The 16,202-nt window shown below is 38.6% G+C and overlaps 2 protein-coding genes across 2 annotated transcripts in view; both read left to right on the top strand.

Moving 5' to 3' along the window:
• LOC120568709 (probable G-protein coupled receptor 158) overlaps positions 1–3,500 on the top strand; it is a 67,200-nt gene extending 63,700 nt beyond the window's left edge. Inside the window, exon 13 of the mRNA XM_039816387.1 lies at positions 691–3,500. Within this exon, the coding sequence (XP_039672321.1) occupies positions 691–1,668 (978 nt within the window). The 3' untranslated portion in view covers positions 1,669–3,500. The remainder of the gene's footprint in view (positions 1–690) is intronic.
• Positions 3,501–4,424: 924 nt separating this feature from the next.
• Positions 4,425–15,307, top strand: anxa13l (annexin A13, like). Its single transcript, XM_039815732.1, has 11 exons — positions 4,425–4,615; positions 5,407–5,482; positions 6,241–6,335; positions 6,422–6,592; positions 8,611–8,644; positions 9,829–9,908; positions 11,945–12,013; positions 12,941–13,042; positions 13,146–13,221; positions 13,400–13,512; positions 13,709–15,307. The coding sequence occupies exons 1-11, from the start codon at positions 4,601–4,603 to the stop codon at positions 13,826–13,828; spliced, it is 951 nt and encodes a 316-aa protein (XP_039671666.1). The 5' UTR covers positions 4,425–4,600; the 3' UTR covers positions 13,829–15,307.
• Positions 15,308–16,202: the final 895 nt, after the last annotated feature.

Raw genomic sequence — 16,202 nt, forward strand, 5'->3', positions numbered from 1 at the left:
GTCAGTTCATCAGACATGTTTTACTTAAAACAGCTGCCTGCTGCTGCTGGAAACAACACTGATGAGATAGACTGAATTAAAACACTAAGGTTGCGGGCCCTAAAACCACTGAGGTAAAAGAAGCTACAGTAAAACACTCTTTTGAAATGAGGGGAACTGTTGAGCGTCAGGCGGTATAAATCTGTGAGTTTGCCTCTATGGGTGACCCCTTGCACATAGTAATTTACTATAGCTGATTTAAGTTACAAGAAGTCAGCACTTACTCCAAACACCCAAGGATCTCTGCTGGTACACCCTATAGGCAGGACCAGTGGTGTATGGCATCACATGCAGCAGCTGTAGTCAACACTAACTGTTCTCAGCTGACAAATTTCCATACTTCGGTCATGTGAATACAATTATCTCCTTGACAACTGCAAAGTTAGCAAATGGACCTTGTGTTAAGTTTTTTTTGTCCTAATAACTTTTGGGTTTTGCCCATTGGTCAGACACAATAGGCGATTTGAAGACATCAGCTTGACCTTTTGGACATTTCTTTCATTTTTGGACATTTTATAGATGAAGCGATTGATACAAAAATATTTGATCATGAAAATAATTGATAGTTCCAGCCATTCTTAGCTCTTTAATAATTTGATGAATACATCAGTTGACTTACTGGGTGGATATGTTATTGCTTGATTTTAACAGGTGAGTGGCAGCCAGCCATCCATTTGCTCCGAGACCGGTAGGAACCTCTACGATGTGTCTGAGGTTTGTCCCTGGGAGTTGGAAGAACCTCAGACTCCCTCTGAAGCAAAGACTCAGAAACATGTTTCCATTGCTCCTGAAGAAACCACCACAGGCCGGAGAGGCAGCAGCAGTAGCTCTGGAATCAGCAAAGGCAGCCGGTCCCAGCAGAGGCAGAAAGCCGGGCAGTCCCCTTCCAACAGACGGCGCTCTAAAGATAAAGGAGGAGAACGGGAGGAAGGCAGAGAGACACAGAAATCTCGACCACCCAGGTCACCTCTCCCTCTCAAGCCAGACGTCTGTCCCTGGGAATTCGAGGAGCAGCCCATGTTGGGAGGAGACTCAGATTCCATCTCCCCAGACAGGATCAGGCGCAAGAAAAGTGTCACACCCACTGATGGGAAACCCAAGGGGCTCCACTCAGACCACTCCAAGTCCACGGGAAGCCTTTTGCAGCCTCCCTCCCTGATGGTAGAGATCTGCCCGTGGGATTACACCAGCCCACCTTCCCCTAAGCAGGAAAAGTCCTGCAACAGCCCCACCACACACAAGAAGAAACGGAAAGGCTCCTGCTCGTCCAACCACAAAGCCGAGAAGGAGAAAGCTAGGGAGAAAAGCAGAGAAAGGCGGAGCTCCTCCAGCAAGCCGCCGTCGGAGAGGAGACGCATTAGCCAGTCGTCGGAGTGCAGCGGGCAGGTTTCTGAGCGGCGGAGGAGCTCTACCAGAGACCCAGAGGTGATGGAGATCAGGAGGGGGGATGTTTTCTCCCGGGAGATGGAGCCCGCACTCACCAGCTTTGCTCAGACTAAAAAATCGCCAGAGAAGAAGAAAGAGAGCTCTTTGAGTATGAGTTACAAACCTGCTGTCATCAGCGGGGCAAAGGTGGTTGATGTATGCCCCTGGGACTTTCAGGATCAAGACTCTGCAGAGAGGGCATGATGACTGGTGTGATGATTGTATTCTTTTGTATTCACAGACTGACAGCACAGAGGACAAAGCAACCGAACAATAAAGATGTAACATTGTATTTGATAAGAGAGTTTTTCTCGAGGTGATTTTGAGAAAGAAACCATTTCTTCTGTTGATGCCACCAAACATTAACTATTTGATAAATAGCAAACACCTCATTGTTACGTTGCAGTGAATGCAACCTTCAAGTGACTTTAGAGGAATTTTTAGTCTGCACTTTTGCTCGCACATTTGTCAAACTTACATTGTATGTATGTTTTATCACTTCGAGTACATCAAGGCAATTTGAAAATGAAATCATACCTGTATTTGACCAGCAGGTTGGACAATCATTTGTCACAAACAGTCAATGCTTCACCTAATGAGCTTATTGAATATTGCTGTACATTTCCCCTGTTACGCTGATGATATTCTACATTACGCAGTAAGGCAGTGGAGAATTACTGCATCAGATGCTTATGATGAAAACAAGCAGGTGGCAGTGGGAAAAAAAAACCCAATGGAAAAAAAGGCCCAGACACAGCTGTTATGCTTTAGCTTTAGGTCAAATACATATTTCATGGCTGGAAAATGATCTGTATGATTAGTGAAACATGGGAATAACAAAGGATTATAGTGCAGCTTCATGTTAAAATCAGAAAAACTGTATCTTTCAGTAAAAGTACTCGATATACAGTGTGTATTTTTCACACACAAAAAAACTATTGCATGTGGCAAGCTATCAAGCATCCAATAACTAAATGTTCATTTATTGTACTCAATTATGACAGTGGAACTTTTGATGTTGTTGCTTCTCCCTATGTACTACATGATGCTTTTGAAATGATGTGCATTGCTATCAATAATGTACATACATATTTCAAATGGCTTGCAGTTACAGTTGCGCAGTACTAAAATATCCATGAGGCTCTCCCTTAGATATTTATTTACTGTTTATTCATGCCCTGGATGTACCTCTTCTCAAAAGAGGCTGTAGTATTTCCACATGTCTAAAATAATGCAATGTCTTTCAAGGACCAAAACCAAGCCTGATGAGGGTGGATGATGTGAATAATGCATTTTTTTCCTATCACTTAGTTGCCCATTTTACATCTGCTTGAATGCACCTTTCTTCAAATCCTTGCACATATTCAATCGCTAAACTATGCATGAACAAGCTTATTTTTTGCCACTTTCTGGCTAACAGAATATGGGAAATTTACCATTTCAACATCATCTCTAACAACAACAGTCAGCCTTTCTGTCCTGTGATCAGCCACCCGCCAGTGACACCTAATAAAATGCAGTCGCACACGGTAGTCAGTTCAACTTCATTACGGCTGTGTGTGCATGACAGTGAAAATACAGGAGTACACTCAATTTCACGAGAAGGCATAAAAAAAAAATCATTGCATAATGCATATATTATGAAATACTCAAAAAGGACTTAGGAGCACATGGGATTTTCAAATATAGATGTCAGATGTTGTCGCGTATTTATCAAGAAACCCCTGTGAAAGATATTTTGCTCATCAAGCATTCATAAAGTAAAAGGCCTGATTAATAAACATGACCCACCACTCTTAACTTTCACAAGGTTTTTTCCTATCAGAGGGTTTTTAGGCTCTATGAAATGGAATGTTGTAACTTGCCCACTAAATGTACGTTATGCTTGTTATACTGTATAGTGTTGCTCCAAAAAAGTTACAAAACGTTGTAGCATCCACATGGAGCATTTATATTGTACATTCATATTGTGTTGCATGTAAATACAGTAAATAACCTGTTCTCAATTCTGGATTAAATCTTTCTATAAAACCCCAGTTTGCTTTTTTATTGTTTTACAAAATACCATTTTAACTCTTAGAAACTCTTGGAACTCTTGATAATATTCCAATAATAACACATTATGTATTCTTCCAACCCTAAAACACCTGCAATTCAATGAATTCTAGCTCTCTGTACATTTTATTGTAGCAGGTATTGCAGCCTGTGCAACACTGCCACCATGTGGAAAATGAGATCCTATCTAGATCAGACAGTGGTGGAAAATAATATTTACTCAAGTACTGTAAGTGACGTACTCATTTTATGTTACTTTATACTTCTACTGCATTACATTCCAGAGGGAAATATTGTACTTTTTACTCTACTTCATTGATTTTTCAGCTGTTATTACAAGTTAGGCTACCTTTTAGATTATGATTTTTCAAACAAAACGTAAGATCATTTTATAAAATGCAATACATTGTTACAGATTTAACTACCCATCAAATGTTGTTAAAGTTTTTAAAGTTTGCTCTACTTTGACCAGCTACAACATTAAAATGTTTCTTAAATGTTTACGCATCATTAATATTAACTCTATAAGATAACATGTTTTATTCTGCTGCATAATTAAGTAAAATTTGGAATGCAGGACTTCCTTAGGTTTCTGTTGTAAAATGTAATCGATAACAAAGCATCATATTTTATAATATGCTAATTTTGTATGCAAACTTTAGATTTTTAGACAATAGGCTATCTGAAAAAAATAGTAGTGTAGTGGAATTGATCAAGTATAGTAAGAATACCTAGTTAAGTACAGTACTCGAGTAAAGGTTGCATGAGTACAAGAAACAAGAAATAATTCATTAGAACAAGTCTAACAACTAGTTGATGTTAACCTTATGATGTTATTGTTTTTTCTACCATCACCCCCACTCAACTCCACCCTACTAAATTAATAAGCGGCAGTGACGTCATCCCTGCAGCACCGGACAGGGCTGCGTCCTTTTAGGAACAACCGACCCGACTTGACACGCATCACATCAACTACAGAGCAGCACAACGCAGCACAGCACAACGTCACAACACAGCACAGCATCACAACACGCAGATTTGATTTGTTACTATCTAACTGGAAAAAGCGGTCTGGAATAACATGGGCAACGTCCAGGTAAGAAAACTAGATTTGCTATAGGCCTATACTGTATCATAACTTACAGAAGCTCTTAATCACAGCAGTAGAATCGGTGAATTCACTGATCAGAGACTTTTTTACAGCGCTGAAAGGTCGAGTTTTCAGGGATGCAATACGATTTCATGTCAAAAAATAAAAGCCATAATTATAAATCAGGAACAAGTTCACTAAATTGGCACTGGGTAGCACAGGCAGCGTTCAGAAAAATACAATAGGTTTATAATGTTCTAAGACTTTTTGTCTGTAAACAGTCAGTGGTGAGAAGCAGAACTTGCGTATAAGATGAGCAAATGGAGTACACTGCCAGGCCGAGGACGCAGCAGCAGAGACGAGGAATTTCTCAGAAACGCTGATCAATAAGGCCGCATTGTATTAAACGGGGGGTGGGCGAGGAGAGGAGAGGCGAGTGCTGCTGCTGCTGCCCCATGACTCAGCAATCACACACAGGCTGCACCCTTTTCCTGCTTGGATGTACTGTAATATAATATATCATTCACAACCTCACTCTGTCATATGTTTGGGTGGAGACCATTAGCTTCATAGGCTACTAGAAGTTTTTAATAAATATAATTATAAATGTTACATCAGTTTTATTCTGTATTACTGTCTACGATTTTGCATGCTGCTGAATGTACATTATATCAGTAATATGACATGACCCTAAAAGTATGTGTTGAGATGATAATTTTATAGTTTTTACATATTTAGTTACATTTTATCAATTGAATGTATATGTTTTAAATTATTCCGCCACCTTTTAATTCTAGCCCACCATAGTCCCATGTGAGGACTTTGATGTCACAGCTGATATAAAGGCTATCAGAAAAGCATGTAAAGGTTTAGGTAAGTGAACAGTATGATGTTGTAATGTGTTGTTTTTCATCCCTCTTATTTAATCATTTAGATTCTCTATTTGTGTGTGATTTAGGCATCCATTATCACCAAATTATATGGAATCAATTATATCTATATCTTTCCTAAATCAGAAAATGAACAAATAAAACATATTTTTTAAGTTAATTGAGGATACAACTGTGCAGACTGATACCAGACACCATGCAGAACATGTTCAGGCAATCTTAATGCCTTAATGGCACCTGTTCAGATTCTAAATACCAGTAGTTTTGTGTTATCAGTATATATGAGCAATAGTTCCTCCTTATTTGATCTGTTCGGTTTATTCACAATTGCCATTGCAGCTATAAGACTGAATATTCAAAGGAACATCAAATTACAGTAAATAAAATGTCACAATTAGCATGATTATGACATAATTTATTTGTTTCAAATGAGCTCAACATGAGTCAGTTATGCACTATGATATTACATGAGGGTAATGTATTGTGAATATAAAATTTAAAGTAACTTAAATAAAAACTGATATTTTGCCCAATTCTTAACAGAAACATGTCCGCCTGGCAGCCATTTTAATAAAAGGCATGTCCAGGTTGAGTGACAAGACTCCAAAACTGCGTTCAATCATAAAACTGCTTTTAGGAGTCTAGTAATAATGAAATATTGCTCTGATGATGAATCACTATTACTGTATTTGAAGGATCCTGATGTCCACCCTTGTGTGTAAACTGCTGTATATTCTCCAGGCACAGATGAAGAGGCCATTATTCAGATCCTGGCCAACCGCTCTGCAGCTCAGCGTGTAGAGATCAAGCAGGCCTACTTTGAGAAGTATGATGATGTAAGTACCTGCCTAAACTGACCCTCTCTTTCTTGCATATACTCACACACTTACAGTATGTGCAGTTAATAACTCTGTTTTATCAGGAGTTAGAGGAGGTCCTAAAAAAGGAGCTGACAGGTAGTTTTGAGAAGGCCACCATTGCCATGTTGGAGCCTCCACATGTTTACTTCGCCAAGGAGCTGAGGAAGGCCATGAAGGGGGCAGGCACGGACGAAGCCGTGCTGGTAGAGATCCTGTGCACAGCCACCAATGAGGTCTGTCAATATGTGATGCTATTCTTTGATACTATATGTTTCTATTTTCACTCTTTTATTAACTGCAGGTTAACTATAATAAACTTAGTAGGATTGTCGGTTCCATCCTTTATTTACTGTGGAGTCCGGCCTCACTGCCAGTTGATTTGTTGATTGATGAACAAACTGCTCATGACATGGGCTCCATTTTGCCTACAACATTCTAATAAGGAATTCTTTATAAGAAGTTTATAGTAGGTTCTACCAAATGGCTTTATTATCGTTATTAACTCATTTATTAATGTTAACAAGTTGTTCAAAAATGGATTTTAGTCCTGATGCTCTGCAGCAAGTGGTCAACAACCAGCGACCCCCAGCGTCTGATACCGACAAACAGGGCACCCTTTAGTTCACCCCCTTTTTTCATCAATTTTCACAAATCTAGAGTTACCATCTCGACACGACCAGTTTCGCCCGGGTAGACGTGTCTAGATGGTAACCAATCAATGGTTATGGTTAGGATAGGTCGCCGGACAGTTTTCACAATTCTACTGTTACCATCTAGACACAACTATAAATGTAATACATCCATGGACACAACCCTTTCAACTGCTTGACCGCGGCACTGTGAGATGATTAAGTATGAAGACTATGGAGGAAGTGGGGTGGATGGATAGTGTCAACAACAAACAAACAAACAAACAAACAAACACTGGACTTTCACCCGGGAGGCTGCTGTGTGTGTCCTGCGTGAAACCAAAAGTCAACATTGACTTATTTTAACTTACACTACATACTTAACTACTTAACAACACATAAGTAAGTTACGTAACAAGCATACTTATTTTAACCCAAACCAGTATCTTTTCCTAAACCTAACCAAGTGGTTCTGTTGCCTTATCTAACCATATCCTGCGCGTTGTAAAATGATGCCAAAGGGGTACCCAGAACGTTAAAACGTGACGAGTTGAGAGTGAGAATGTGTTGCAATAAAGCAACAAAGCAAGTTGTGTTACGCTTGTATCAGATATAAGCCACACCAACGTGGTTACCCAAAAGGAAAAGCAGTGAAGATGTCTGTCATGGCAATTTTGTAATCCCACTCTGTCAATGAGGAATGAGACAAACATCTCTTACAGTATTGTCACACTTTTAATGCTCAGAGCATGGTACACAAGACAAAGGTTAGTTTGTAATATGTACACTGATGGGAAGCTGCTCTCTCTCTCTCTCTCTCTCTCTCTCTCTCTCTCTCTCTCTCTCTCTCTCTCTCTCTCTCTCTCTCTATACCTTGGCTTGGTCCTCCCTCTCTGATTGACGTTGCTTCTTTCAGTTATTTTATTGTTTTGATTTTTTTTTTTTAAAAAAAAAAAGGATTTTTTTTTTTTTTTTTTTTTTTTTTTTTTTTTTTTTTTTTTTTTTGGGGTTTTTTTTTTTTTTTTTTTTTTTTTTTTGGGTGTTTTTTTTTTTTTTTTTTTTTTTTTTTTTTTTTTATTCTGTGTGGATGTTGTGTGTCTTATACCTGCTGCTGTAACAGTCATTTCCCAGTTGGGATTAATAAAGTCTATCTATCTATCTATCTATCTATCTATCTATCTATCTATCTATCTATCTATCTATCTATCTATCTATCTATCTATCTATCTATCTATCTATCTATATCTATCTATCTATCTATCTATCTATCTATCTATCAGTGGTGGAAGAAGTATTCAGATCCTTTACTTCAGTAAAAGCACTAATACCACACTGTAAAAAATGTACTTTTTCTGTTGACAGATGATAAACCTGCTTTAATTTGGTCGAAAAATTATGAAAGTGAGGGTGAATAAAAACAATACTCTTGTGGGCTAATGTCGCTAAAACATTCCACAGAGCTGAACTGTAGAGTTTTGGGGAGGATTCCCTGTGGGTTTGTCACTTTGAGCGACCCCTTTCATTTTACACATAGCTACTTGATCCATTTAAAATATAATCTATGGATAAGAGCAGCTTTAATGTAAGCTGACTGAATCTCATCTTTCTTTAACTTCCAACAGGACATCTTGAGCTACAAGCAGACTTATGCCCAGGGTGAGTTTTCTTCTATGCTGAGTCATGCATAAACAGCTACCAATCTGGTGTTCCTCTCATTCAGGAAAGTGTGATCATTTAACCAGCACGTGGAACAGATACATAGCAAGTTTTATATTTGTCAAAATGCCATGGGTGTTTCAGTTTTTAGGAGTGAATCATGGTGTAATGAGCCATGTTTTCCTCCCTCGCTGGCCTCAAATACAGTCTGATTTTATGCTTGTCACTTATTGGAAAATATTTTATTGCATTGTCCTGTTAGGATTTGAATACAGATATTGTATATGTTTTATATTTATATTTGTGGGAATTCACAGGATTATGGGATATTTGTGGAAATTCACAACTAAGTTGTGAAACCTTATATTTAAAGTTTCACACTAACACTGTACAAATATAAATGTGTGCAGACAGTAATGTGGCAAAGTCTGCCAGAATATCAGCAGGTTCTTCACATACAACTTCTGCTGATATTCTCGCATATAAAAATGACCCTGAGTCAGTTCTTTTAGCCACTCTACTGTAGCATCGGTTGGTCCACCACTTTTGTCCAGACTGACCAATTTCAGCAACTACTGGATGGATTGCCATGAAATTCGGTCCTGGCATTCATGGTCCCCAGAGGATGAATCCTACTGACTTTGGTGACCCGGTGGCTTTTCATCTAGTGCCATTATCACGTCAAAATGTAATTTGTTTTCCACTTTGGTTTATGACCAAATACCTGCTTAACTAATGACATTCCCATCATCAGCTGCACCTAACTTGTAGTGCCAATTAGCTAATGTTAGCATGCTAACATGTTAAGATGGTGACCATGGTAAACATTATAAATGCTAAGCAACAGCATGTTAGCATTTTCATTGTGAGCATGTTAGCATGCTGATGTTAGCATTTAGCTACAGGAAAGTGTGATCATTTAACCAGCATGTGAAACAGATACATAGCAAGTTTTATATTTGTCATAATGCCATGGGTGTTTCAGTTTTTAGGAGTGAATCATGGTGTAATGAGCCATGTTTTCCTCCCTCGCTGGCCTCAAATACAGTCTGATTTTATGCTTGTCACTTTTTGGAAAATATTTTATTGCACTGTCCTGTTAGGATTTGAATACAGATATTGTATATGTATTGATGTTGTAAAGAATATCTAATTGGTGACTATTTTTGCCTCTTTCCTTACAGTGCATGAGCGTGAATTAGAGGCAGACATTGAGGATGACACCAGTGGAGACGTGAGGAACCTGCTGATGTCACTGCTGCAGGTAAAGTCTCATTATTTTAGCTTTATTCAACAATGAACAATGCTTCTACACTGTTGAGCTGAATTAGTTGACTTTACTAGAAATTTGTGTGGAAACCCGCCTTAAACCATTTACGTTTTTACAAAAGGTGAAACTTAACAGGTCAAGTTGTATAAACACTGACTGGTAAGTTGATGCAGTAAAAAATCAAGTTTACATTAGTAGTCATTACTAAAAATCATTAGAAAACATAATTTACTTTTGTTGAAATATAATAAATACCAAACATTAGGCCATACTTATTAAAACTATAGAAAGAAAGCTCTTTTTTCTTCATAGCAGTATAATTCTAAGAACAATGTATTCCAATCATTAGTTCCAGTAAAACAGAAAGGATGACAATACATAGATTGTAATCTCCAATGTGCTCTGCATGGATCTGAGTGACCATACTTTGCCTCACTGCCCAGACCCCATCAGTCCCACCCGGGTCTCGTTCATGGTGCAACAATAAATGTAGATAAACATGAACACTAAATCAACCATACAAAACTAAAACACAGATAACATAAATTCACACCCAAAACATTAACAGAACATTATTAAAACAAATTTTAACTAGGACAGAATCCGTTCAGAACATAATTTTTTTCCCATGAGCCTTTGCATCACTTCAGCGCAGAACAGTTCCAAAGACCTCGCCTCTCCCATACAGAAACATAAAGGTCCAATGTGTAGGAATTTCTCCCATCTAGCGTTGAGATCATACATCGCAATCAACTCTCTCGCACCACGCAGTTCAAAGTACGTATTACAGCTATGGTAGCCTTCACGCTTCAAAAAGCAGGTCTCTTGCTCTTTTCAAGATCCTTTTTCTTTTTCTGGGCGAAGAAGAAGACTCCTGTTCCTGATTCCTTCTTCAAACTTGCTGGGGCCGGGAAGCTACGATACCCATTAGCAGCATTAGCAGCACCTGTGAGTTTATCATGTGACAGCGAAAACACGAAAGGCGGAGCAGTATGTCCTGTATGTCCCTTACTGGCTAACGTTTTTTAAGATGGCGCATGAATATGGAGCGTCTACCCCTGGTCTACCCCAGTTCATGCGAATGCAAATGTAAAATTGGAAGTTGGAATTGATGGTGGTGGTAAATATTCATGAAAAAGGACAAGTTTGTGAACGGGCAACACAGATTTTGATAATGAACAACTAAACACGTTACACAATGGACCTTTAACATCCTTAGTTATCCCTGCTTAATATGATCTGTGCACTGCATACGTAAGCTAAGTATTACAAACAACTGATGTGATTTAGTAATGAATATGGTTTTTAACAAAACATGAAAGAATAACTAGTGACCACTAAAAAGTTTATTTACAACTAAATCTGGGTTTATAACATTGATAGTTTCAAGGGGAGTTACAGTACACAAAGAAGAACGAGTCAAAGTCTTGTATCTGGATGGAAGCCATAAAGCAAAGGAGAATAGTACTTTTCTTCCTTTGATAATGGCTCGCAGAATGATTCTCCACTCTGTAATTCGCCCACTGAGACATTTGTCACTCATCACATCATTGGCATGCTTTGGCATCTATGCCAGCTTTTTCAACACTCCCACCTATTTCTGCTTCCCCTCTCTCTTCCTTCCCCCAGAAAGAAAAGACAAACACAGTGTGACTCATGTTCTACAGTGACATCTATCTATCTATCTATCTATCTATCTATCTATCTATCTATCTATCTATCTATCTATCTATCTATCTATCTATCTATGTATCTATCTATCTATCTATCTATCTATCTATCTATCTATCTATCTATCTATCTATCTATCTATCATCTGATGTGTAGCAAATGATTGTTATACCATTAAATGCCAGAGATTATTTTCATAATTCATCTTGTTGACCTTTCCTCCACTCACAAAATATTTTCCCTCATTCTCTCTACATGCATTGCCTCCCTTATCCATCCTCATAAACCTATCTTCCCCTTTTCTTCCCTCCGTATCTCTGTATCCCCCCCTCTTCTCCAAAATCCCTCTTTCTCGCCAGGCGAGCAGAGACGAGGGCTATGAAGTGGATGAAGGTTTAGCCGAACAGGATGCCATATCTTTGTTTGAGGTACGTTCCCAGATGTCGCATAATTCTTTCAAATTAAAGACCTTATTCATAGTTTGCTCTTTAAATATCACCAGTGTTTGCAAAGTAATGTGATCCTAGATTTAGATGTTAAAGCATGTGAGCCCGGGGTGACTGGCAAATCTCACAAGTGCAGATTTTATTAGATCAAAGCTTGATTTTTTTGTGGTAATGCTCCACTGTGGCTTGTATTACAGTACAGGATTATGGGATCTTTGTGGAAATTCGCAACTAAGCTGTGAAACCTTATATTTAAAGTTTCACACTAACACTGTACAAATATAAATGTGTGCAGACAGTAATGTGGCAAAGTCTGCCAGAATATCAGCAGGTTCTTCACATACAACTTCTGCTGATATTCTCGCAAATAAAAATGACCCTGAGTCAGTTCTTTTAGCCACTCCTGTAGCATCGGTTGGTCCACCACTTTTGTTCAAACTGATCAATTTCAGCAACTACTGGATGGATTGCCATGAAATTCGGTCCTGGCATTCATGGTCCCCAGAGGATGAATCCTACTGACTTTGGTGACCCGGTGGCTTTTCATCTAGCGCCATTATCACGTCAAAATGTAATTTGTTTTCTACTTTGGTTTATGACCAAATACCTGCTTAACTAATGACATTCCCATCATCAGCTGCAACTAACTTGTAGTGCCAATTAGCTAATGTTAGCATGTTAACATCTGAAGATGGTGACCATGGTAAACATTATACATGCTAAGCAACAGCACGTTAGCATTTTCATTGTGAGCATGTTAGCATGTTGATGTTAGCATTTAGCTACAGCCTCATAGAGCTGCTAGCACAACTATCTTGAAAAAATAAGACACAGGTTGTAATAAAACAGAACATATTCTTAATACTCACTACTGCTGGGGTATTATTTCCTCTTTTTTTTGCCTGTCAGGCAGGAGAAGGCAGATTTGGCACCGATGAGTCCACCTTCAACTTCATCCTGACACACAGAAACTACCTGCAGCTTCAGGCCACCTTTAAGATCTATGAGTCGGTAAGGACGGCATTCAGCCCTTCAAAAAAAAGAAGATGATTTCCTACTGGCTTCTAATCATTGTTGATATTCTAAGTTCTCATGTTAACTCATTGTCTTGCAGCTTTCAGGAACAGACATTTTGGACACCATTGACTCTGAAGCAACAGGAACTCTGAAGGACTGCTACATTACTCTGGGTAGGCAATCGGATTGTTCACAAGCCATGAAATATCAAATCAAATATCCGTTCTTATAATAACACTTGCTGCCTTTGTGTATGTGTGTGTGTGTGTGTGTGTGTGTGTGTGTGTGTGTGTGTGTGTGTGTGTGTGTGTGTGTGTGTGTGTGTGTGTGTGTGTGTGTTTGTGTTTATAGTCAGGTGTGCAAAGAACCCGCAGCTGTATTTTGCCCGACGCCTTAATGCCGCCATGAAGGGAGTGGGCACTGATGAAGACACGCTCATTCGCATCATTGTAGGCCGCTCTGAGGCAAGTCTGCGTGTGTAACTGCACAGTAGTCATGATGTTTAATGAATTTATTTCCAGATTCCAAATGACCAAAACCTAGCCTTAAAATGTTTTCAAAAAGTAATGTAAGACAATGAACATGTTCAATTCAAAGACAACACTAACCAATGAAAAGGGATTTTGTGGTGACAGCAGTGTTATGTTGTTAACCCCACAGTTTGACCTGGAGACAGTGAAGGACATGTACCTGGAGAAATACGACGTTACCCTGAAAGACGCTCTGGATTCAGAGTGTGGTGGAGACTTCAAACGCCTCCTCATCGAGATCCTGCACTAAAACATCTCCTTCTTCCTACAGGCCTTATTTAACCAACTTGACAGTCTCTGTATCCACTCATCCTTCCTCCTTCCTCCTCTTCTTTATACACCTTTTTACCAGTTTCACTCATTCACTTTGTGGACGTCTCTCTGACAGTCAGTTATCATTGCAGCATGGACCAAAAACCAAGTAATTATTATATAATACATTGTTTTACACATGGCAAACTTACATTCACAGTCTTTAAATACACAGTTTTGCCAAGAACATTACACTCTCATACAATAGAGGTGCATTGGATGTTTGTTGTCCCTTTGACAATATAATGACAGCATTGTGGAACTTATATGGAACTTGTGCAGCTGAGCATCATTTATCTAAATAAATAGTGTTAGTCTATCACAATCAGCAGTCTTTTTGAATTTCGGCTGTAGTTCACCATTTCAAGTGTAACCCAAAGCTGTAAACATTGCGAGGCTGCTGCTGCTCAACATAAACTATCTCTTATATTTGTCATCATACTCTTATCATCATCCGTTAACTTCACAACTATTTGCCTCAAAGATGCCTTTCATAAGATGATATGTCATTTCACTTTTGCTGCAACACTTAAGTGCCGAATTATCACATTTAATATTTGATAACTGAATACACTAGATGATTAATTATACATAAATATATCATTACCCTGATACCAAAAGCCTAAACTCTTTAAGTATGCAGTATTGGGTTTTTCTAGTCACATCCCAAAATGTTATGGGGAATTTTGAACTCAAGACAGTTTGTAGTCTTATTTTTAGTCACAGCTAACATGCTGCCATTTACACACTTTATTAGACAGTCTCATTCAAATTTACTACATTTAATTAAATTTAATACAAGTTATAGTCCTACGTAATAAGTGTGTACAACTTTGAGATGATTGTGCATTTAAAATCATTTGATGATGATAATAGTGTTAAAAAAGGCAAATGTTTGCTCTGTAACCACTGTAGTACAATCGCTGATAATTGACACTCCGTCTGCATCCATGTATGGAATTATATCTTAACTAATTTTATTTAAACCCAACAATAATGTCATGTTTATGACCAAGTTGTATTGTCATATAGCAAAATAATAAACTAAAGTATATGAAAGAAGTCATTGTTAGCTTGTTGTACATATGCAGTCATAATACATTTTCACTCCACCAGAAAAGTTCTATTCTCTTTGTATCCTGTAGGGGACAGTATTGTACCACAAGGAATATTGTATATTCTGCATTTCAGGAAGAAATGACATGACAGTTGAAGAAAATCACATTGAAATCAATGATATCATATTCTGTATAATTGTGTAACATATTGTTTGCTTTGGCATACTGTTTAATGAACATTACAAATAACCATTTGCCCTGATGTTGGTTATGAGGATTTAAATTGTTGCTGACCATTTCATGTTTGTGATGGTGGCCTATGATCCAAAGCCATATAAAACTTGGTTTTTACAAATCTAGCCCAAAACATTATAACTTGCTTCAGAGCACAGCATTAATGGGATGCCTGTGGGCGACTTAAAAAGCGGAAAAGAAAGGTTCAAAACAAGTGAGAACTGCTTCCAGATGCACTGACACAGCTGATTTCTCACTTTATTTCCCATGGCTTTCTCCTTGTCTTTCTCCCACTCCTCCCTCTGTATCTTTCTTCTTCATATTCCTTGATGTAATGGTTGTTTCTGTATCAAGGGCAAAGTTTGGAGTACACTTGCACATTCTTGCTACTTGTATATCCACAGTCTGTGCACCATATGTAGCCCAGTAGCCCCACTGTCCACCTCATGCTTGCCTCTAGCAGCCTGTTGATCTCTCTGGCTGTGACGGCTGTGTGCCTGTTAAAGGTGGGGAGTGTAGATTCCAGGCAGTGTATGGACACAAGTATTATGTGTCAGAGTAGAGGAGGTTTTAGAGGGAAATCAATCCTATGACAACATTGTCCTGATTAATTTCACAATAGAAACAGATAAGGGATTGTAGGAAAAGTATTGGAGTGGGGAGAGGGGTTGAATGTTGTATTTCATTTGTTTTCCAACGCAATACCCTCCTTAACTTGCACGGCAGCTGGATTCTCAGTATATCACAGGATCACAGAATCACATGTAAAAGCCATCTTGTCAGGCTTCTTGGGTCCGAGCCACCATGTCGCGAACCAATCAGAATATTGTGATGACACAGAGAGGTGGTTGTTCAAAACAACAATGGCGGCTCCTATAGAAGTTAGCATAGATGCTACCGTAGCATCAGTTATATCAGAACTGGAGAGTATTTCTTCATTGAAAGAAGAGCAAAGAACAAGTTTGATAGACAGATGGTTTATTCAATCACCTGCCAAGTATTTTTTTGGAAGTGCCTGCC

Source organism: Perca fluviatilis, chromosome 11 (assembly GCF_010015445.1).
Source record: "Perca fluviatilis chromosome 11, GENO_Pfluv_1.0, whole genome shotgun sequence".
In the NCBI taxonomy this organism is placed as follows: domain Eukaryota; kingdom Metazoa; phylum Chordata; class Actinopteri; order Perciformes; family Percidae; genus Perca; species Perca fluviatilis.